The sequence below is a fragment of the Dermacentor silvarum genome, chromosome 1 (assembly GCF_013339745.2).
Source record: "Dermacentor silvarum isolate Dsil-2018 chromosome 1, BIME_Dsil_1.4, whole genome shotgun sequence".
Lineage (NCBI taxonomy): Eukaryota > Metazoa > Arthropoda > Arachnida > Ixodida > Ixodidae > Dermacentor > Dermacentor silvarum.
The window spans coordinates 230,298,263-230,320,650 of NC_051154.1; the positions used below are offsets into that span (position 1 = coordinate 230,298,263).

The window sequence follows — 22,388 nt, forward strand, 5'->3', positions numbered from 1 at the left end:
GGAATAGTTCCTACTAAGCAGCAGCTCAGAGAAAGGTACTGGTGGCCTTGCTTGGACGAGCAGGTTGAAAATGCAGTGCGAAATTGTTACATTTGTCGATAAATCTGCATTTTGCAGATAAATCTGCAAAACCACTATTTGCTCCGCTACAACCAGTTCCTTTTCCAGAAAAGGCATGGGAAAAGCTAGATATGGACATTGTCAGTCCTTCGTCAAATGCTCCTCCTGACTGCAGATTTGCAATAACGTTGGTCGATTATTATTCAAAATGGCCCGAAGTCTGTATTGCACGTGAAATCACTTCAGACGCTGTCATGACTTCTTTGTCTGCAGTTTTCAGTAGAAAAGGTTTTCCCACATACAGAGTAATGGACAATGGTTCACAATTTAAATTGCAACAGTTTGAAACTTTTCTTGCAGAGCGAGCAATTAAGCATCTGTGTTTCTGTAACTACTATGCGCAAGCTAATGGACAAGTAGAGCGGTTCAACAGGACGTTAAAGGAGACAACCCAGTCATCATAGCTTGAACGCCTGCTGTTGAAAAAAGCCATCACTGATTTCTTAGGCACTTACAGGTTTACTGTACAGGCAACGACAGGATTGTCCCCTGCAAGGCTTTTACATAATAGTAAAATCTCGGCGATATGAATCTCGCGGGATCGCGTGAAATATTCGTATCATCAAAACATACACAATATCAAGAAAAATGAATTTTTTTACCATAAAAGATTTCTAATAGAGGAACCCCATTGATACCTTCCTCGCTGCTGCGTTTTCTCGGCTGCTACGTCGCGTTTTCGCGGTCCCGATCTAAATCCCATTGACTTCCATGTACAGTCGAATCTCAATAAGTCGAACTCGAAGGGACCCAAATTTTTTGTCCGAATTAAAAGAAGGACTTATTTTTAAGTATTCGCGCACCATAGCACGACCTACGAACGGTGCGGTTAGTGAAATATCGCGGTGCGCAAGCACATATCGAGCGAGGGCCACGAAACTGCCCACGTCGGCCAACGCTCGCTTCCCGATAACGGGCACGCGCGGGGACCGTCGCAGGTGAGGGAGGAGGGCGGCAGGGAAGCGGACTTGGTCTCGGCAACTGTGTCGCTTCGGTGGCTCTCCTCGCCCTCTCTCACCTCCCTCGTAGCTCCCTCACCTTCGACTGTCTCCGTGCGCGCCGGCCCGGCGCCAGCTTAGCCCGCTCTCTGAAGTTTCGTTTTCTGCCGTTGAAGCGAGCCTTGGCGGGCATGGGCAGTTTCGTTGGCCGGACGGGGGCCCCGCCATTGCTTCCCTCTGCGCCGCAGCCGCAGCGTTGGCTTGAGACGTCGGCACGTACACGCGTGTTCCGGCGCCACGCAGAAACGGCGACCTTGCCATTTGAGAGTGGCGCCGCGGTTCTTTTTCTTTCTTTTTTCTTTTTCTCCGCGCGGCGTTGAGGGGCCTCGCCTAAGCTTTTTCAGATGGCGCGATTGGGGCGAAAAAAAAAAAATCGTTCTGGCGCGCACGTCGCAGAGCGATTTTCGCTGAGATCTTTCACATGCGTTTGCGACAGCGCGATTTCCGTCGCAGCGACGCCGAAGGTAGCCCCCTGCTCACGAAGCATCCAAGCCTGCATAGAGTTAATATGAGTCAGTATATTGACTATGATTGAAACTGGTGCGCGACATTGCTCCGCTGAGCATCCAACACGCGGTAAAACAGGAAAGCGCCTATTTCGACGGCGCTTGCTGTAACATCACATTGCCCCGCCCACATCGCGCCGATCGCTGCGACTCAGCGACGGAAATAACAACATGTTCGAATCCCGTCGCGGAGAGCCCGCGACATCGGAATTCGCTGTGTGAAAATAGCGCCATGTGAAACGGCTTGACGGAAATACCAACATGTTGGAATCCCGTCGCGGAGAGCCCGCGACATCGGAATCCGCTGTGTGAAAATCGCGCCATGTGAAACGGCCCATATGGCGCGATTGTCGCAGCACGTGAAAGGCCGTTTCACATGCTGCGACTGGAGCGAAAAAAATCGGTGCAATCGCACGCGTCGCAGTGCGATTTTTTTGAGGGCCGTTTCACATGGTGCGATTTCAACAATGCGATTGATGCGACGCCCAGGGTTGCTTGCTGCCACATTTTGTCGCACACGCCGCATAAATTCTTTTAATGTAATGAAAAAGACATGCACGTTATAATATAATTGACCTCTCTTTATTAGGACCAAATAATACGTGCGTTTTGTAATTTAACGCTTCAAAGTTTAATTTGTTTTGGAGTGCGCAACAGCGGTTTATGAAGTTCTATACTAGGAGAAATGGCGGACATAAACAGCTGTTCGCAGGTGGTCGTTCAGCTGTTCAGCGCTGTGTGCTGTCTCGTGTTTGTTTTATGCCCGTGTCGTTCTTCCTGCAGTACAAATTACAAGACGACCTATCAACAAGCCCCTATAGCTGTTGTCATCGCATATGTAGTAATCGTAATTCAGCTGCAGCGAAGTCGTCATGTCAATGCAGAGACCCTCGCGCTACCCGTGCTTAACGTCAGTTTCTGAAAAAAAGATTGTGTGTTGCTCGTGACTTAAAATACCTTGTTAGGAGTACGTTTGTTTAATGACAAAATCGAACGCTAAAATTTTGTATTTATAGTGGCAAGTGTAAAGTAAGAAGCTATCAAACTATCCGCTAATAGCATACGTGTGCTTCTACCTGCTTCAGCACGTCTTAAAAGTGAGGCTAAAAACCCCAGATAACCAAAAACATATGCAACTGGAGCACATTCTATGGTTCCTATCCTGGAAATGAAAGCCAGCATCTCAGTCTGTTAAGCTAGTCATGTACTTAACCTATATTAGACCAATGTTAGAGAATGCTAATTGGAGCCATTTCAAACAAGATTTGACCAAAACAAGAAAGTGCAAGAAAAGCGTCAAGGTACAATCTAGTCTGGTATTCCCAAACCAATTGTATTAGCAAAGCTTTATGCCTCCCTGAATTGCCTGCGTTAACCCAATGCTGAAAACAGGGGAAGCTGACTCCCTTTCTTGCCGTTTAAAAGCTGCTCGAATGTCAATAACAGCCTACATATGTTCCGAGGGAAAGTGAGGGGCACTGGCAATATCTCTAAGCTTTTGTATGAGCTTTCACCTTGAACAAGAATGGAATAAAAATATTTACCTTTGCAAGCCTCAGAATCCAAACATTCTCGAATTTTTGAGGAGACCACATTACATTTTTAAGATATAGACAATAAAAGTGTGCCTAAGTACACACTGAACACACTTGAGTGGTTGAGTGGCCAGCTGCGAATGCAAAAACGTCCATAGCTGATACCTCAAGGTAATTGCTAGGTTCCACATTGTTTCTCTTATAGCCCATGTAACTGGCAAGGCGAATGGTTATGTGAGGTCCTATTGCAGCATTGGCCTGTGCTTTTTCTTTTTTTTTTTTTCAATAGGTGGTGGCCTACTGATTCCGTCTGTTTATGTATTCAGCATTTGTGTGCATCTTATGTGCATGTGTTTGTATCATGTTCTGATTGTTATACATGCAGTGATACAAACATCTTTTTTTAATATATTGCACCACAGTCATTTATTCAACTTTGTGTTGAAATGTACAAAATGTGGCCACCCAGTAATGGCCAGGACAGCGAGCAGGATTGGCAAAAAATATGATGCAAATCCAATGCACTTGCTCGAATCGACATGAGGCAAAGCTTTCACGCAATGGTCAGTTAAACTCTAGAAAACTAACTGCAGTGTGTACAGTTGTCCTTATTTCACCCGATGCAACACATACTCATATGCAATGTTTGCTTATTCACCGCACAGGTCACATAATGTAATGTATACATAGCTCGGTGAACTCACTAAGACGTTGAACTAACCATGAGCGAGTTCGTGTGAGCCTGACTGAGTAGAATTTTGGTGAATACGAGTAAGAGCAAGTTTGGTTGAGTAAACTTTTAGTGAATATTGTCATGTCGTAGTCAGGGCAAGCTCATCTGAGTATAATTTTAGTGAATATGAGAAAGCAAACTCGGCAAGCAGATATTTGGTGAATATGACTCAGTGCAAGCTCGCCTGAGTAGAATTTTGATGAATATAAGTCAGAGCAAGCTCAGTTGAGTAGAATTTTGGTGAATATGAGTCAGAGCAAGCTTGGCCGAGTATAATTTTGGTGAATATGAGTCGGAGCAAGCTCGGATAAGTAGAATTTTGGTGAATATGACTCTGAGCAAGCTCGACTGAGTAATGATGGGATGTGGTTATACGAGTTTATGCAGTAGTCATATAAGTGCAGACTCATTAGCAACATTGCCTCCATCTTGATGGGCAATACCTATGCCTCGTGATGAGTCTGCATACTTTATGAGCTGTGGACAAGAAGATCCACCCACCCACACTTGAAAAGATGCTATCATTCACATGAAGGAATTCAACCGGCTGACTTCACTGCACAATTTTGATCTGCTTTTGTTTAATGAGTTATCTACTGCTTATAAAAACAAGGTGTTTGCCTGCTTTTCGCATTATTGCATGTGTTTTACAGGAAGTAGAGACAGAGAAGCAACAAAAGGCAAGGATATTTATGGAAAAGTAGTTTCTTAGAGTACTGCGATATGTTACAACCAGCATAAACAAAAGTAATTCGATACACTGAAGTAAGCAAAATACGCATTTACCTTTTAATGTGAGGGTTAATACAGATGCAGTAAGGATACAAAGTCGGCAACACACTGAAGGTTTATTGATTTTTGTGCAGGAGAAAAATGATACATCAGAAAAATGAGAAAAAAACTGTTTAAATATTGCTTCGAAAACAAATTGACAATACTGTTTATTCCCAGTCAAAGCGTTATATCCTATAGTAGAACATTCATTACGATATATACTTTGCACGTTCGCTTTGCGAGCTTGATAAGCAGTCGCGCCTCCCAGCGGAAGTAATAGAACCTTGAAATGAGATAATTCATTGGGGAAAATGAGCATGAAAGCCCAAACCAACCGACTGCAACTAAATGGTCGAGTGTATAGCGTGACCTATTGACCGTAGCATTTGTCCGTAGTTGCATATTCTTTAAATTGTTCCTTCCGTAAAAGCATACCGCACTAAAACTGTCGCATTTTCGTATATCGCGAGTTGTCTCTACAACCAGAAAATTAGGACGACATTCAAAGGCCATGCCTTCCCGTGAGGGACACCTCGTAGTATTTACCAACTCGCAGCGCCTGTGAATAATGGAAAATCACGCAAAGGTACGTACTATCAGCCCCAGAAGCCAACCTAAAAAACAGCGTCGCGTGATTAGCAACGTAACGTGAGAAGAAACGCATAAAAATCACAGAACCGAATCCGACCTACGAGTTTTTATCTGCACTGTTCGCGTGTTGGTGCTGATGGTACGTACCGATTGCGCAATCCACAGCTCCACTCAATTATTTCCACTGTTCAAGGCTTGTTGAGCCAACATTTATAGACAAAAAAGTATCTATAAACGTTGTGTTGAGCAACCGATGCCATTTGCCAAAACAGACCACAAAATAGCTCTCGGTGCAATTTCGACGGAAAATCGCAGCGATCTTCCATCGCATGCGATGGAAATCGCACTGCTGGTGCGACGAAAATTGCACCATGTGAAACGGCCTTTATGGCGGTGTCGGAGCAATGCCGGTCGGAGGCACCGCCACGTGATTTGGCGCGCTGCTGCGAGCATTGTCGGTGCGCGGTATGTTCGAATTGACCATCGCAAATGCTTTTGTGTTCGAATTACCGGGCGTTCCCTGTGATACGTCGCTAATCTATAATGTTCCTGCATCTCACGTTGCGTTTGAATGTGACAGTCACGTAAATTTAGCGGTGCAGCCAGCTTGTGCATTGCAACAAGCGACCGGCACGTTGCAGATGCGACGCACCCGCGCGCGCAGGTGCCGTGTCTTGAAAGCGATCTGCGACGTGCGCAAAGTCTGCACCCGTGCGGACCTTATCGTCAAAATGATCTGCGATGTTGACAAAGTGCACCTAGTGCCAGTAGCTTCGTATGCGCTGTGCCTTCGAGGTTTAGTTCACGTTGAAGCGAGAGACAGCGCAAAGGTCAATTGGCTCGCTGCTGCTGCCGAGTGTCCGTGGTCATCGAGTGAGATGTGTTAATGTTTACCTGTGTGCGCGTGACATCGTGCTTGTTAATTTAGTTAGTAAGCGAATGTTAAGTTTATACGGCCGGTACAACTACTATCCTTACTTCGTACAGCTGTCTACTAATTTGCTATCGCAATCGTTGCATCACCTTTTGGGCGAAACTGTGGCTTTTTTTTTTTCTTTTTGTTTTTCGTGGTCCCTTAAAAACCTATCAAGGGATGTTTTCTTCTTGCCCAAATCATCAACGATCGCCTTCGGAAAGGCTTATAAGTGCGCCCACGTGATCTCAGGAATGTTTTCGCACGTCACTGAACGCTTGAGCACATCGAGTGCAGGGAGCATTTTGGCCGTCGGGGCTGCGCCGTGGTCGTCGTTGCAGCATTGGTCTTCGTCTATTTTCTCGCTAAGCATCGGCTAGGCTGTGATGTGGTTCGGTCCGCTCGACGTGGGGACCAATGAGAGATTGCGCAGCCGCGTGACGTAGTCGGTTGCTTGGCCACTATGGAGCCCGCCCAGATCCTGCTGTGCCGGCTTGTCTGTGCCGCTGACTCGGCCGCCGCCGCCATTTCTTACACGTTCGTATGATCCGCAGCAGCACGGTAACACGTTCGGAACAGCCTATTTTTTTTTGCGTATTGTGAGCAATGTATTTCGGCCGGGGAATGTTACGAATTCGTATCACACCGAAATTCGTACCAGCCGGGATCGTATCACCGGGGTTTTACTGGAAAGCCACGTTCATCCATTGACATAGCAGATCTCCAACTGAACAATTCCAATTCCTCTTCAAGCCCCCAACGTTGTGCGAACTAGGGTATTCCGCAGGCAGCAGTATGTGAAACAGCATGTGGACCAATAGAGGGGAGCAAAGTCACCTAGGTTTCAGATTGGGAACAAAGTTAAGGTGAGAATGCCAGGAAAAAATCCTAAATATCAAGGTCCTTTCACGGTGCTAGTACAGGTTGGGGACCATGCATTTAAGTCGAGTGACGGCAACATTTGGAACACTTCGAAGTTGGTACAGGTACATTCGAGAAACAGTGATGCAAATCATCCTTTACAGTTAGCGGTAAATGCTCCTTTGCCACAATAGAACTCACAGTCCCTTGCATATGAAATTCCTACCTTGGTAGCTATTCCTGTTCCGGCGGTTAAACAGTCTTTAGCCAAAAGGCAAGGTGAAAAGGCACATCAAACGCTGACTGACGTGCCCAGTCAATGTACCCCGCTCGCAGCATCCACTGCAGAGTGTATTATAGAACCTACTTCTGTCCAGCCACCGATTCAATGTCCGGCTGTGGTGCCCAGCCAAAATAATGCTTTCAATTCGCCTAATAGGTGTGTAACTGGACCAAAAAGTCCAATACAGGCACCATCTGAACAAACAACTGATGTGCCCAGTCACCATGCAGAGTTCCTACTTAACGATAACGGACGTACTTCTGAGCCTTCGCGCTCCCCATACACTTTTAAATACGAGTTCGCTCCCAGTTCCTGAGGAGCATGTGAATGAGTCGTCCGACTCTTTTGCATCTTATTCGTCCACAGACTCGTCTGGAGAGCACTTCAGTGAGCCTGAGAGGTCAAATACTAAGTCATTGTCTTCGTCCCCAGCTTTGGCTGGTGGGCATTTCAGTTAACGTAAACGCTCAAATTATAAGTCAGTGTACCCACCTCTAGCTTCGTCTGGCAGGTGCTTAACTGGGCAGCATTCTTCCTCTGAGCGTTCAGTGGCTCCAATGCAGGGCACTGAGCCCAATTCTTGTATGCCTCAATTATCCCAGCGGTCAAAGTGATGCTGGGAGAGGCCGCAACAGTTAAGGGATTTTGTTCCCTAGTTATGAGATTTCTGTGTGCAGTGTTATTATGTCTTGCCTTTTGCAATTTATGCCATGACTGAAAAAGCCTTTCATTGTTTAGGTTATTGGCTACACTGGCCATTGTGTGTATATTTGTCACCTATTGCAATGTGCGGGCATTTTTGTTAATGAAAAAAAATATATATACCGAGTGCCTATTATGACAAGTGCTATAATCTTTTCGCAGGGGGGAGAGAAACTCATAAAATGTTAACGTGCCAATTAAAAATTGTATAAGGTTGCATAGGGATATATTTTCATACATATTGTCGCAACGTCAAAAACAGAGGTCGCACAGCCCTGATCAAGAGGAATAGCAGCAGGTCACCTTTTTAATACAGTGCGCTACTGCGACTTCTTCGTCTTCACCTCGCCTTGATAGTAACGCGCATGCCTGCTTGCATAGTCCTCCTCTTCATCGGAGTACAGGCGCGGCATTTGCGTCCCTCCAAAGGAAGCATCGTCCCGATGCGCAACTTAAGCATATGAGGGCGATGTACAAATGGCACAGAGTAACGCGCAAAACAAAACCCCCCAAAAAGAAACAACAGAAAAGAACAAACGAAACTTAGTTCGACAGATACGGCTTCATCCGCACCACTTTGCCACAATATATGTGAATGCATATTACTCATTAACTACTGTATAATGCTGTTGACATTCCCCACCTAACTTAAAAGAGGGGGGATGGTGTAATATAGCGGTTTCGGTTTAGAAACCCACATAATCTGCACCCAGGGGGTGCTGTTTGCAACTACGCCCGCCTATACAAGGAGCTGTCTCCGTGAATAAAGAGTTCTTCGCCTCGGTACCTGTCTGCGTCAGCGGGACGGCAGCCCCTGCGTGCCCCTGCGTTTCCCATGTGCCTGGCGTGGCATCCATGGCCGCCACGCCCATACAACAGTAATGATACAAAATCAGGTGTGAGAGCACTCGAAAACGACCAGTCGAATGTAACATAACTCTGTGGCAGCGTCGATCACATTCATCGGATAGAAAGACAAAGCTAACAATCCGTGTGTTATGTAGTATATGGTTACAGCAAACCAGTGGCTGCTGGTGCTTGTTGGGTTAATACGAGGCTATGCCTCGTACACTGAAATGAAAAGGCCAATAGAAGAGCATTTATATGACCAGGACCGGGTGAGGTGGGTCTTCACCGCAGGAATCAGGAGACGACGAAGGCGGCCCTCGTCCCACTCAACAGAGTAGGCGCTTAGCCGGAGCTCTACTCGGACATGACCCTCTGAATTTCAGGTCGATCTCTGAAACGCATCAATACACATCTGTGCCGCAACAAGTATACTTTACAAATGACGTGCTTGACATACCTGCACGCAAAAATGAAGTTTGCGGGCATTTGGGAACCACTACACACCTGGGTATCTCACTTCCTACTGAACCGGAGCCAGCAAGTCTTCTACCGAGGTGCTTGCTCCGCGTGGTTTGCCGTCTCATCTGGAGTTCCTCAGGGTCTCGGTGCTCGGCCCAACATTATTCCTCATTCACGTCAACGACATGCGACATTACCAACATATGCAGTGCCTACTCGTGCAGTATGCCGACGACACAACAATAATGGCTTCCCTGACTTCACCATCTGACAGTGCGAATCTACAGCTGTACATCACCAACATACAGCTTTGGGCCCTGGCAAATCATCTCATGCTGAGCACTTCCAAAAGTAGCTTCACCCGCTTCACCACAGGCAAGACGCACGCGAGCCCAATCTACAAGGTCGCCGAGTCCCAACTGACCGCCACCCGACCACGCAACCATCTTCAGCGTACGTCACTCTTGTACAACCTTAACTTCTCTGTACATGTTGCTGGTGTCCTCACTAAGGCTTTGGCTTCATGTCTCGAGCACTGTGGCGCTAGGAGTTCTCTACACCCCATTGGTCCTTCCCTTGCATGAACACTGCTGTGCAGTCTCGTCCTCTCACCAACGTCATTCAACCCCAGCAATACCAGACATCGCCTTTAGTTCACAGCTTTTACACCACGTGGCGTACGGACCTTTAAGATTCGAAATTTGCGCCATGATGTGCACAGTGTACTGAACGAAAACAGAATACACGTAACAACAATAAAACAGAACCACGCCAACAGCTTTCACTGTCGAGCATGGCCGAGCGAAAATCGGGAATGGCTGATCTGATAACCGCCGCGCGTATAAGACGAGCGGCCGGCTAGTCGACTGTGAATCAGCAGTTTTGCTGCAATTGATAGGCACTTAGAGGCTCAGTCCCGCTTCGAGAAAGTGGGTGCAGAATCTGGAAGCAGAAGCAGAACCTAACCGACTGGATTACATTATTGGATGAGCCGGCGAAGCCACGGTCGCTTAACGGTTCTGGCTTAGCAAAGTTGTGCCTAGTGCGTGCCTGATTGCACGCGACACGTGGTCACAGAGACGTGCTCGTGCCACTGCTGGCGCTTTCGTCGTCTTCTTTCCTCGCTGGCTCTGATGCCACTCATCATGCCAGCGTTCCCATATTGCCCCCCCCTCTGCAAAGGCGCTGACGGCACTGGCACACTACCAGTAGGTGAAGTGATTTCGGTGAATTCTGTTGTGCGCTCCGATGGACAGGTGAACGGACAGGCCTCCGAAACCATGCAGACAATTCTCCGAAACTCCGCAGATCACGCTCCCTCCAACACGATACAGCCGGCCTTGTTGGCTTGCCATCGGAGATCACGTGACTTCCAACATACAGCGACATCAGGGCGACACAATGAGCGAACTCAGCGTAGGACAGTAGTAGATTAACAACAACTAGCCCAATTCTATTCGTTACTGACTGAGTAGTACCTCGATTGTACCGCTTCTTTTTGTTAGAGACACCCTACACTAGCTCAGCAAGCTGCGCTGCGCGATAAGTGAATGCACCGTTGCACACGTTAAGGAACGGCGATGGCGAAAACGCATCTTGAGTCCTAGTAAAATGTGGTCCGTGCTTGTGGGCAATTTACGAAATCACCTATATCGATGGGGGCGAAATGCAAAAACACCCGGTGGACCCCGAGCACATGAACTTGGTTGGTTCCGGCGCATGCAGCCAGCAAGAGCCTAGCCTTCGGGATTGGTTTCTTCGGAAGGAGCCTTCACTTGGGCGTCGATTTGGACACCACCAGCGCAGGCAAGGCTACAAGCCTTAGCACGGCGTTCGGGGCAGCGCGCTAAAACGCAGTTACGGTTCCGTCGTCGTGCAATGTTTGGCCCATTAGTTCCAAAGTGACGCTTGTAAAGCATTCGCTTTAGATATGTGTCATGACGCTTCTACAGCAAGGTATTCATGACCATCCTGCCCCACCAAAGCCAATATCCTGCCGACGCCCATGCCACCAGTGTCTTTAACGTCACAATGATGGCTATCACGAGTTCGGAGACGGAAGCAAAGTTTCATTTAAGACTAAAATTTACAAAAAAAGTCAGTTTTGCCCAAAAAGAGAAGCATCGATTGCGATTGCAAAATAGTAGACAGCTATACGAAGTAAGGATAGTAGTTTTATCGGCCCTATAAACTTTTAAAAGTTCGCTTACTAACTCAATTAACAAGCATGGTGTCAAGCGCGCACACGCAAACAGAAACATCTCACTCGATGAGCGCGGACACTCGCTGTGAAAACGCTGGCGTGAGGATGGGTGGCAGCAGCAGCAGCGACCGAATTGACCTTCGTGCTGCCTCTTGCTTCAAAGCCAACTAAGCGGCGAGAACACAGCGCACACGAAGCTATGAGTCCTCGGTGCACCTAGACTGTATTCATCCTTCAAGATAGGTCCAGCGCGACCGACTCGGCTCATCGCAAATCGCTTTAAAAATAGGGCACGCACGGCCGCGCTCTGCTGCGTCATACGCGGCCACCGCCGCAACAGAGTCCCTGAGCTGATGGATGTGGACGACATAGTGCTACTACATTCTTACAAAAAGTTTGCACCCGTTGGGGCTTATCTTGTCCCACAAAATAATTGCCATTTATCTTGCACGCCTTTCCTTTCTTTAATGCTGCGCGCCCGGTACTTTCAAGTCATGAACGGCATGTGCGTAATCAGCGTGACATAGCATTCTGCCACAATTTTTCACTGGATCTTTATTAGAGTATCACATTTCACTGAACAACTCCGATATGCAGAACCCCTTGCTGCGCAAAATGTGCACTGCTTCACAAGCTGCAGACACTGTGGCTGTGCGAAAGCCGACTCATTATAACCATTCACGACTGGCCGATCTCCGTAATAACATGGGGGGAACACTGCTCAGACCATTAACAAAGTGAGAAAAGGAATAGCATTGGGATAGAATTGTCACATTATCTTGGCCCTACACTGCGACTGTCAAGCAAAACAGCAAACCATGCTCAGAAGTGAACGGTGCATGTTCTGAAACAGGAACTTTTCTCAGTTGATATTTATGAAAATAGCAACCCACAGCGGTAGCCTACCCTGCCCAATAGCAAGATATCCCAGATTTCATGATGGCAGGTATGAAAATTGCACTTTAAAAAAAAATCACACTTGTTAGTAAAAACACAGAAAGAGGTATATATACCTGAACTCTGTTGAATGAGTTAAAGACTCACAAATTGCATGAAAATCCATACATGACAGTATGCATGCTGCATGACATTTTGCCAAGGAAAAGTTCACAAGAATGTACCATATTTACTCAAGTATAGGCCATCATCGATTCTAGGGTGGCCCGTGAAATTCGAATGCCCTCGAATGCAAGACGATAGAAAAAAGACCTTAGACTACGAAAAGGTGATGCATTTTATTATTGTTTTCAATGCTTGTCGCAAGCATTTTCAATGTTTGCTCGTCCTCATCCTGATCGACATTGCTGGCCTCTTTGTCACTAATGTATCAACACTGCTGGCCTTTTTGTCACTAATGTCTTCCAATAGTGCTAAAAGTGCAACGTCCTCGCTTCCATCTGGCGCATTATAAATAGGAGATGTTTGAAATGCTCGCACTATCCATTCCTACATCTCATCTGAAATCGAATTCTAATTTTGAAGCTGCCAGAAAAGACAGGTTTGCAAAGACTGCGCATTGAAGTAAAAAACGATGCAAACTGCTTTTCTGTCCAAACAAGATTGCTAGGCAGAATGCTTGGATACTCTGCAAAAATGTCGCCTTCAAACAAGAAAATGTAGTGATGCTTTCTTGTGCACTTAATATAGGCAACATTGCATTTTTCACAGATACGCATATATAAAGTACACAAATGCAGCTATAATATGTGCTTTTTCTTATCCATGCGAGCTTGCATCAAGTCGCAGAGACATCTTCCAGGTGCGGTCCATTACTTTGGACCGAAGTTAATCTTCTTAGCTGTCAATGTAGAACTGTTTCCCCCAATGCTGGCCAGAATTGGAACACACCTAAAGTGCCTTTTTTGGCTTTGAAGTGCCTGCGGCCAAACCCCATCCTCAAATCTAAGCTGGCCACTGAATTTAATACCGTTTTTTTTTTTTTTTTATAAAAGTATCAGCCTCTATTCGAGCAAATACGGTATTGCTGACATACTTGTGGTCTGCCCAGCAGAATTGAAGGATGATGAGCCACCAAACACGTTCTTGTTTGACGCATCTGGGGCTGGCTTTCCTCCAAGGCCTGAGAGAAAACCAGATCCACCTCCGCCAAACAGAGTGGCGGCACTTCCTTGCTGTTGTTCTTGCGACTGCTGGCCAAAGGCACTGAAAGAACAGTAATACTGTTTAAACACAAAGTGCAAGTTCATTGTAGGTATTATTGGCTCTAGAAGCTTATGGGTCACATGTCCCTTGAAAAAGATGAACTTTTGCACAGCTAGAGTATGCAACCTATAAATGTGAGAAGCACTTCATTGGTCTGACAGAACACAGATGTGACTCTTGCTCAGTAGTTGATTTGAAGCGGCAAGTCCAAGCTGTGCATAAATTCAGCTTTTCCATATATTAGAAGCCCTGTAAGCTTTTGTAACTGGGAGTATTTGAGATGGTGTAGAGTTGGCAGTATTAGTTCAGATGGTGCAGACAGTAGTAGTTAAGAAGGGTCAGACGGTGTTGCTTAATAAGGAGATTAAAAAAAAAAAAAAAAAAAAGGGCCAAGCAGGTATATATTCTTGCAATCTAAATGTGCAGCCTTAGAACAAAAGTACATTTGTTTTTACATACATTCCTTTCACAATATTTTTACACTTATTTTGTCCGAGGTAAACATTACTCCTTTTCTATGCATTATTTTTTCACTTGCAACTTTTTAACACACACGGCTAGAAAAACAAAGAACAAAATATTAAATTTTACGCATTAAATGCAACTAAACCTGATCTTTAACACTAGGGACCTCGGCAGAAAATTTCATAGCTCAATATAATTACCATGAATGAAAAACCTGGAATATGCATGCCTTTGCAATTCATACCCTACGTTTTCGCTTTTCAATCGATGCTGTTACTTCAGTACTGTATCTATTTGATTCACAAGCTACAACTTGCCCTCTCTCGTAAAGATACCAGAACGGAAAATGTGCACAACATACGCCTACTATATATGTAACTGCATTTTTACCACTGTGCTGTAACTGTTCCCATCAGTAGTCACTTGCCACTGATCAATGCTGCCATCTATTGTATTTCCAACTTTAACATTAGCTGCTCTGATTCAGGCCATCATTTTCATATTTTGTTTAGGCCAACAGCTCTGCAAGGACTTACAATTGCACTAATCCTACTGAGACCCCACATTATGTATGCAACAGCCATGACCTTTATTTCTGTGTGCTTTTAAAGTCACTTAATAGTGCATGACCACTAAACACGCTCAGCATCTTAAATGTAGGAGAGTCCACCACATCAAATAAATTGTTTGATCTTGTAAGAGGCTGGCCTGTACTTATTTTAGAAATGGACCAGAAATTACTGAATGTACACTAAGGAAATCACTGCCTTTAGATAAGACAGTGAGCATATAAACTTCCTTTGAAGCTATTAAACTGTGGCATCAACGGTTTAGCTTTTGTTCCGTCAGTGTCACAGCTTGGATGTTTGTTCATCCACTCTCAGGAGAAGCCTGAGCTAAATCAGTAGGTTCTGCTAGTGCTAACAGTGAAAATGTTGCCATCCTTACTGTCACCCTGCTTTATCAGCCATGACACATTCAACTGGTTTTTGATACAATCTAGACTTACTGACTCTCAAACACACACACACACACACACACACACACACACACACACACATATATATATATATATATATATATATATATATATATATATATATATATATATATATATATATATGTTAACACCTGACTCATTGTACCTCATCATTGTACCACAATAAAACGCATGTAAAAAATAAAGCGCAGTACTTCCAGGCACAAGCTGCACATACCTGCAAACAGCTAGTGAGCTTACATGCATGTGTGCAGAAGTGCACTCTCATGCCCTCACGAACATGTGTTCCATTGCTTAAAAGAATTGGCATGCATGTATGTATGTGCTCATGGTACATGTAATGCAGGTCACTAATCAGCTTTCGCATGCTTCAGGGTTCATGCATTTGCTACAAGCACTTAAGACCGTGATTTACCTCGCAGCCTGTGGCTGGCCAAATGTGGGAGTGCTGGACTGGCCAAAGAGGCTGAAATAGGTACTCAAACAATCAAACTATCAAGAAATGCAACAGAAAGCAGGGCTCATTGATATGCACGAAGCCAGTGGACAAACGCTCAGCCACTGAGCTACTGCTCATGCCACCATCCCCTCTGGGCCATTTTTAAATAAAGAAATGGGGGAAATAGTGACATGGACGTTGCGAAAAATTATTGTTTTCAAATGGGAAACTGTGGTTACATTTTTAAAACATATTCCAATGCTTTTACTACACAACAGGTAAATACCTTGGGGAACACAGACATAGAATTTCACCTCTGCCAATTTGAGCCATTCATACAGTAAAGGGGCACTAAAGCAAATATAGTTAACCTTGATATAATGAACATGGATATAAAGAATCATTGATTAATGGTATATTTAAAATGTTTCATATTGATATAAGCATGTAACGAATGTATGTTTATAATAAATATCAGGTTACATTTTTAAAACATATTCCAATGCTTTTACTACACAACAGGTAAATACCTTGGGGAACACAGACATAGGATTTCACCTCTGCCAATTTGAGCCATTCATACAGTAAAGGGGCACTAAAGCAAATATAGTTAACCTTGATATAATGAACATGGATATAAAGAATCATTGATTAATGGTATATTTAAAATGTTTCATATTGATATCAGCATGTAACGAATCTATGTTTATAATAAATATCAGACATAACTGCCGTGTTGGCGCCCAGAGCGGGATCGAGAACAAGAGACTAGTTTATTCCAAACACACACACACACACACACACACACACAGAAGGAGGTGGCGCCATCGATTGATGGCTTGTTAGACGCACACAAACTAAGGGCACCTAGTGTTGCCCTTTGACACTAGAATAACGAAATTTATTTTTGTTTCGGATGCAACTACATTGTAGTGAGGTTATATTGTATTATGCTGAGCTATATTCTGGTAGATTTTACCTCCGGTAAATTTCATCAAAAGTTGATGCCTGCTTTGCTTAAAAAACAAGGTAAAAAAAAAAGACTGGCAGCAATGACACCTATCTCATGCTACAGCTCACCATGGCCATGTGTCAGGTTATGACAACGCCTGGCCAAGGCCAATTTATTGTTTAGAAATGAAAAGGAACACACTCCATTAAAAAATGAGCAACAATGAATGCGTCAACTTTTCTAGCCTTTGCTTCTATAGAAAAGACAGAAATAAGCAAAAATAAAACAGATGTATAGGGATTCGACAGCTACAATAATACTTTCCAAGAAAAGTGGAAAAACATCGGTTAGAAAGGAGCCTAGGCAAGGAGAGACAATCTCTGCTTATTATTCACTGCCTGCTTGCAAGAAGTATTCAAAATGCAAGGTGAAGAAGGATTAGGTGCAAGGATTAATGGGAAATAGCTCAAGCACCTGGAGTTTACAGATCACATTGTCGTGTTCAGCAACAATGGAGATGACTAGTAACAAATGATGGAGGACCTGAACCATGAAAATCTAAGGTTTGAACATTAATAAGCAGGAAACTGTGATTGATGGGGTTTAATGACCGAAAGCAACACAGCGCTTAAAAGAGAGACACTGTTGGAAGGCCAAGGATTATAGTTCTGACCATCTGGGGTTCTTTAACATGCCCCCAAAGTGTGGTGTGTACACAAGCATCCTTACATTTCGTCCCCATTGGAATGCAGTCACTGCAGCTGGAAATCGAACCTGTGACCTTGTCAGCAGCAGAGTGACAAAGAAACTGAGTGACTGCAGCAGGTAATACGCACAAAACTAATGTTCAAGAGCCTGGCAAAGGAACAAGAGTTTGCGATTAGTCTAGGGAGTATTAAGTTAGATACCTTGCAAGCAGGATCACATAAAAAGGACACTAAATGGAGAAAATTAATCAGGTGAAACTAGAGATGACACTTTTAGAACTGTCTCTACATTTGTTTGGCATGGAAATGCAGTTTTGTTAGAAGAGAAAATGAATGCCGCCTCTTAAAATTTTGCATCCAATCTGCAGTGCCAATGACACCATTGAGTGGATGCCAGATTTTGTAGTCTTTTTTGTGTACTTTGGTTGTTTCCATGCTCTAAGTCAACAAAAGTTTTCAGGTTGAGTCTATGTATGAATGCAATGCATTTAACATTCAATACTTGAATTGCCTTGGCCAAATGTTCCTGCAATCTACGATATCAAAAGGAGTTATTGTGCTAATTTCAATGTAGTGCTAGTACTGCATGTCTTGCTTTTACAATGTTTTCAGGAATACCAAGGCATCACTCTTGGCCATCTGCTTTAAGTGCACCTTACTGCTCTTCACAGTTAATGCCACTTCGCATCACAATGTGGTTGCCATTAAAGGCCCTGGAAGAGCCTAACAGATAGGTGTGTGTTCCGAGGGAGGGGGAATCAAGATGGCACTCCCGCCCTCTTTTTCAGAATTACAATTCACTTATTTCTGCAAATCTGAAGCTCTGATCCAACCAGTGCTCTTAGTCACACACAAATTCTGCACCAAGTGTGGCAAACTCAACAGTCAAATGAGAGTAGAGAACCACTGGTCAGTAGGTAGAACATGTTCCATCTCCTAAATTTGTGTGTGCTTTTCCTCAGAGTACTAATCACTAAATTTGGTTTTGTCACAACTCAAATGCTAAGCTACCAGTCCACCAGAATGAGAAAAGAATTATTCTCTGGCAAACACAACGATCATCTGGTGTATTTTACAGTGAAGCTGTTTACCTCTAGCCCCTGTATGCATCCCCCTCATGTGTTCCCAGGGGGGCACCCTGGGCAGCTTACGTCCGCATCAGGACAGGAATGGAGACAGGTAGGGGAGAGGAGGAAAGGGTGTGGGGACAGCGCTGCAGCAATGGAGGGGAAGGGGAGAGGAGGAATGAGTGTGGCGACAGCGCCTGTGCAGATGGCTTGTGCTTCTGTGGTTATAACGCCCCGCGCGTTAGAGGTGCTGGCGCGGCTGCAGCAGCAGTTGCGGCAGAAGCATGGGAGGTGCGGTGAGCGCGGCGGTGTAGTGTGGTGCCATATGAAAAAAAAAATGTATGATTTCATAATGTATGCAGCCCACGTATGCAGCCTAAACAGCTTCGCTGGTAATCCGTCCCCATATGAATGTTGCAGTCCCACGAATTTTTGTATTTTGCCAAGGCCATTTAGTTATCCAATGGGTTCCGAACTGTGGTACTGCATCTCGCTGCGCAAGAACCCGCACTCGCAGGTCGCATAGTTTTGGCTCTGCTGCACGGAACTACTGAAACAGAGTATAATGCTGCAGTTTCAAAATTATGTCTACAGCTTGCTCAGGTGTCAGCTATACATGCAAGTGGATGTGCTAGACATTAAAAGAGCCAGGCCTAGCACTGGCCCCCAAATGATGCCAAATTCTTCTTACCTCTGACCAAAGAGGGATGGTGCCTGTCCAGAACCTGAGCTGAAGGAAGACTTCTGCCCAAACAAAGAGGTGCTTGTGCCTCCAGCAGCAGTTGTTGGGACCATTTGGCCAAATGGAGAAGTACTTGCAGCAGTTGATGCAGCTCCTGTCTGGCCAAAGCCAAATCCCCCTGTTTGGCCAAAAGTTGGTGGTGCACCCACTTGTTGGCCAAAAGGAGAGGCTGCTGTTGTCGGTGCCTGTCCAAAGACTGATTGCCCTGTAGCAGCAGATTGTGGAAACATGGGAGCAGCAGATGCCACTGGCTTCCAGAATGGTGCAGTAGTAGCTGTTGTTGTAGAGGAGGTGAATGTTGTTCCACCAAACATCGACGGTGTGCTAGTTGCAGATGTAGCTGACGTCATCGTGGCACCAAATATTGACACGTTTGCACCACCAGCAGCACCACCAGTTGACTGTCCAAACAATGATGGCGCTGACACTGCTGCTGTTGTGGTTGCAGCTGCCTGGCCAAATGTTAATGGCACTGATGTGGTAGTGACAGCGGTTTGCTGTGCTGCAAAAGACAGAGGAGCAGTCGATGATGCCACTGTCACCTGTGGCATGCTAAAAGCATGTGGCGCAGGGGCAGGTGAAGATGCTGTGGTTGTTGTGGGAGCCTGACCAAATGCAGGAGCGGTAATTGCAGTTGTTCCCGTCTGCAAGGCAGACTGGCTTGAAGTTGTAGAGGCCTGGCTGCCGAAAACTGGACTTATGAATGATGTTGGAGCTGTAGACATTGCTGGTTGGACGAAAACTGTGGTGCCAGTTGTTTTTGCCATAGGTGCCACTGTGAGCACTGATGAAGACCCTTGGCCAAGCACAGCTCCACTAGTCATAGGCGCTGCTGCTCCTGGCTCAGTAGCTACAGGTGGGGATTGCGGTGGGCTTTGTGTTGTAGGAACAACCTGAGCTGCTGCAGCAACAGCGTGCACACTTTGCACTGTGCCTGGCAGTGATGATGCCTGGCTGGAAGGAGACACAAGTGGAGCAGGAGATGCAATGCTTGGCGATTCTGGCACAGAAGCAGCAGCTGTCGTGGAAACAGCATGTGTCTGACTTGATTCACTGGAGGCTGCCTTTGGAAGAAGTGGCTGCGCCTGCGTAGTGAGAGATCCAAAAAACATGGGCACAACAAACAAACTGTAAAGCTAAAAATGAAAACAAAAATCAATGTGCTTTATAAGGAGAAGGTTTCACAGCATGCGCATATGGGCACAATGAATTGACAGTTGCATGCAAATACAGTGAAATGTAGCACATATAAAGTAAATAAATTCCTTGCATTTCAGTTAAAACCTTTGGATATTATTGTTTGCAGGTCAGTATTCCAATATTTCAGAGCTGTAGAAAAAAGAGAAAAGAAACGAAAAGAAAGAAAAAATTCAGAGCCCTTCCCCTGTCGAGAAAATGGGAAGTGAAGCTTGTGGCAAGACGACACTGTCGCAGACGTTCCGCTTCGTATGCCCTAAACTCTGGGTTGGCGGCTCTTCGCCGACGTTTGGCCTCAACATCGCGCTCCCGCAACTCGGGGTCCGCGGCTCTTCACCGACGTTTCGCCTGGGCTTCGGAAGCCCCCCCCCCCCCCCCCCCCATAGAATCGGACGACAAGCTTCGCGTAGCCCCATTTTATCGAAAGGGGAAGGGCTGGTGACTGTCTCTTGTCCCACGTCCCACGTGTGACAAGGGTAGTTTAAGGATGCGTTACAGGTCCCTGAGCCCACAGAGGTATGTGCCAGTGAGCTTGGACCCTTTCTGCACTATCACCAGGATTGGCCCATTTTTCAGCGTGACACCACCACCACCACCACCACCGACACTTGTGAGCCTATAAAGCTTCGCTTAAAAAGGTAAGGAACCAACAGTGTGCCCTCGGCTGCTATGTACTGCAAATTATATCTACTGGTATGCAAGACAAAATTAAATTAATATTAGTGTCAGCCATTGCTATAAGCGAGTCAAATATTCCCATATACATGAATTTATGAGACATACAGGTTGAATTTTTACCATTCCAAATTAAAGCCAATGCTTATTAAACTTGTTTTTCAAGAATTATGCTGTACACTTCTGCTGTCAGTACTTTTGTTATTTAAGTTTCAAACTTACTTTTAGTACAAAAGTGCTATGTCTTGTGCTTTGGTAAGGCTTTCTGCAAGCAGGGTGGAAGACAGGGGTTGGAAAGAGGGCTTTTTCAAGTGACCTGTTTGCTTTCCGCAGAAGCCTGCTCGGGTCTTGATGACATAATTGAACTGAACCAACCCCTGCCTCACAACAAGACTTGTATGTCAGAGTTCATGAATCAAATGTGACAACCTATAAAAATAAAAATGACAGAGAGGGAGACAGAGAGAGAGCGGTGCTATTTATGCAGATGTGAACCTCAATGAAAGGTGGTGAATCTGCTAAGTTTGTATTAAAGACCAACTGCGGCAAAATTTTGGATCACTTAAAAAGCCTTGTCCTAGGGATTGCAGACAAAGAACAACCTCCATAAAAACAATTTGTGTGAAATATGAGTGAATGTGTCCCAAAAAGCTAGCAAAATTGTTCTTATGCAAAACCGTAAAGGAAAGCCACCATTAACACTTGCTGGAAGTTATCTAGAGCCCAGAACACCGAGATTTAGTGCCCACACGGGCACCGAGGTACGGCCATCATCAGCATGTGTCCACTTTTCCGTGATCTGTGCGACATCCGCTTATCACAAGGTGCCTACATTGTCTGCTATGTTGCTACTTGGAGGCTGTTAATTGATAAAACTGCAGAATTATCAGCTCTGAAACTTTGCCAAGATTACTTCAGTAGTATTTATAACCAACAAAGTAAAATCTTGTGGTAGTTGGCCTTTAGGAGGAAGCTCTAGCTCCACGATTTTTATCTAAACACATGGTAAAGGAGAAATCATGTTTATTGGCAATTACTGCTCCGAATTTGATGAGGTTTGTTACATAAATAAAACTTGAAACCTAGTGACAGCTGGAAATGAATTTTTGATTTAGGCCATCGATTTTGGAATGAAAATTGTAGAAAACTGCAGAATTTAGAAAACCAAAGCCATCAAGATTATAACATTATAGCTTGGGAATGAAAAACGGTATCACAGTTCCAACTTTAATAATACATCTAAAGCGGACAAAATTGATATATTATCAATTACGTATATAATATATACCCATATGGAATATGTTACTAACTTGTGAATAAGTTTCTTGTAACCCTTGTAAACAATGTAATAAATTCATTTAAGCTGCAAATTTACATACTAAATTTGTCCGCTTTAGATGCTCTAACAGATGCAGTTCACAAAACTGCGATATCTGTTTTTGGTGCAGAGCTAC

At 44.9% G+C, this 22,388-nt stretch overlaps 1 protein-coding gene across 5 annotated transcripts in view; it reads right to left on the bottom strand.

Moving 5' to 3' along the window:
• LOC119436883 (nuclear pore complex protein Nup214-like) overlaps positions 1-22,388 on the bottom strand; it is a 253,473-nt gene that overhangs the window by 48,764 nt on the left and 182,321 nt on the right. For 4 of the 5 annotated variants that reach the window (XM_037703911.2, XM_049660065.1, XM_049660063.1 and 1 more), the window contains exons 27-29: positions 19,012-20,147; positions 15,571-15,621; positions 13,521-13,690 (exon numbers count right to left, since the gene is read on the bottom strand). In XM_037703911.2, coding sequence (XP_037559839.1) covers positions 13,521-13,690; positions 15,571-15,621; positions 19,012-20,147 — 1,357 coding nt within the window. The remainder of the gene's footprint in view (positions 1-13,520; positions 13,691-15,570; positions 15,622-19,011; positions 20,148-22,388) is intronic. The other variant, XM_049660067.1, reaches the window with a different exon arrangement.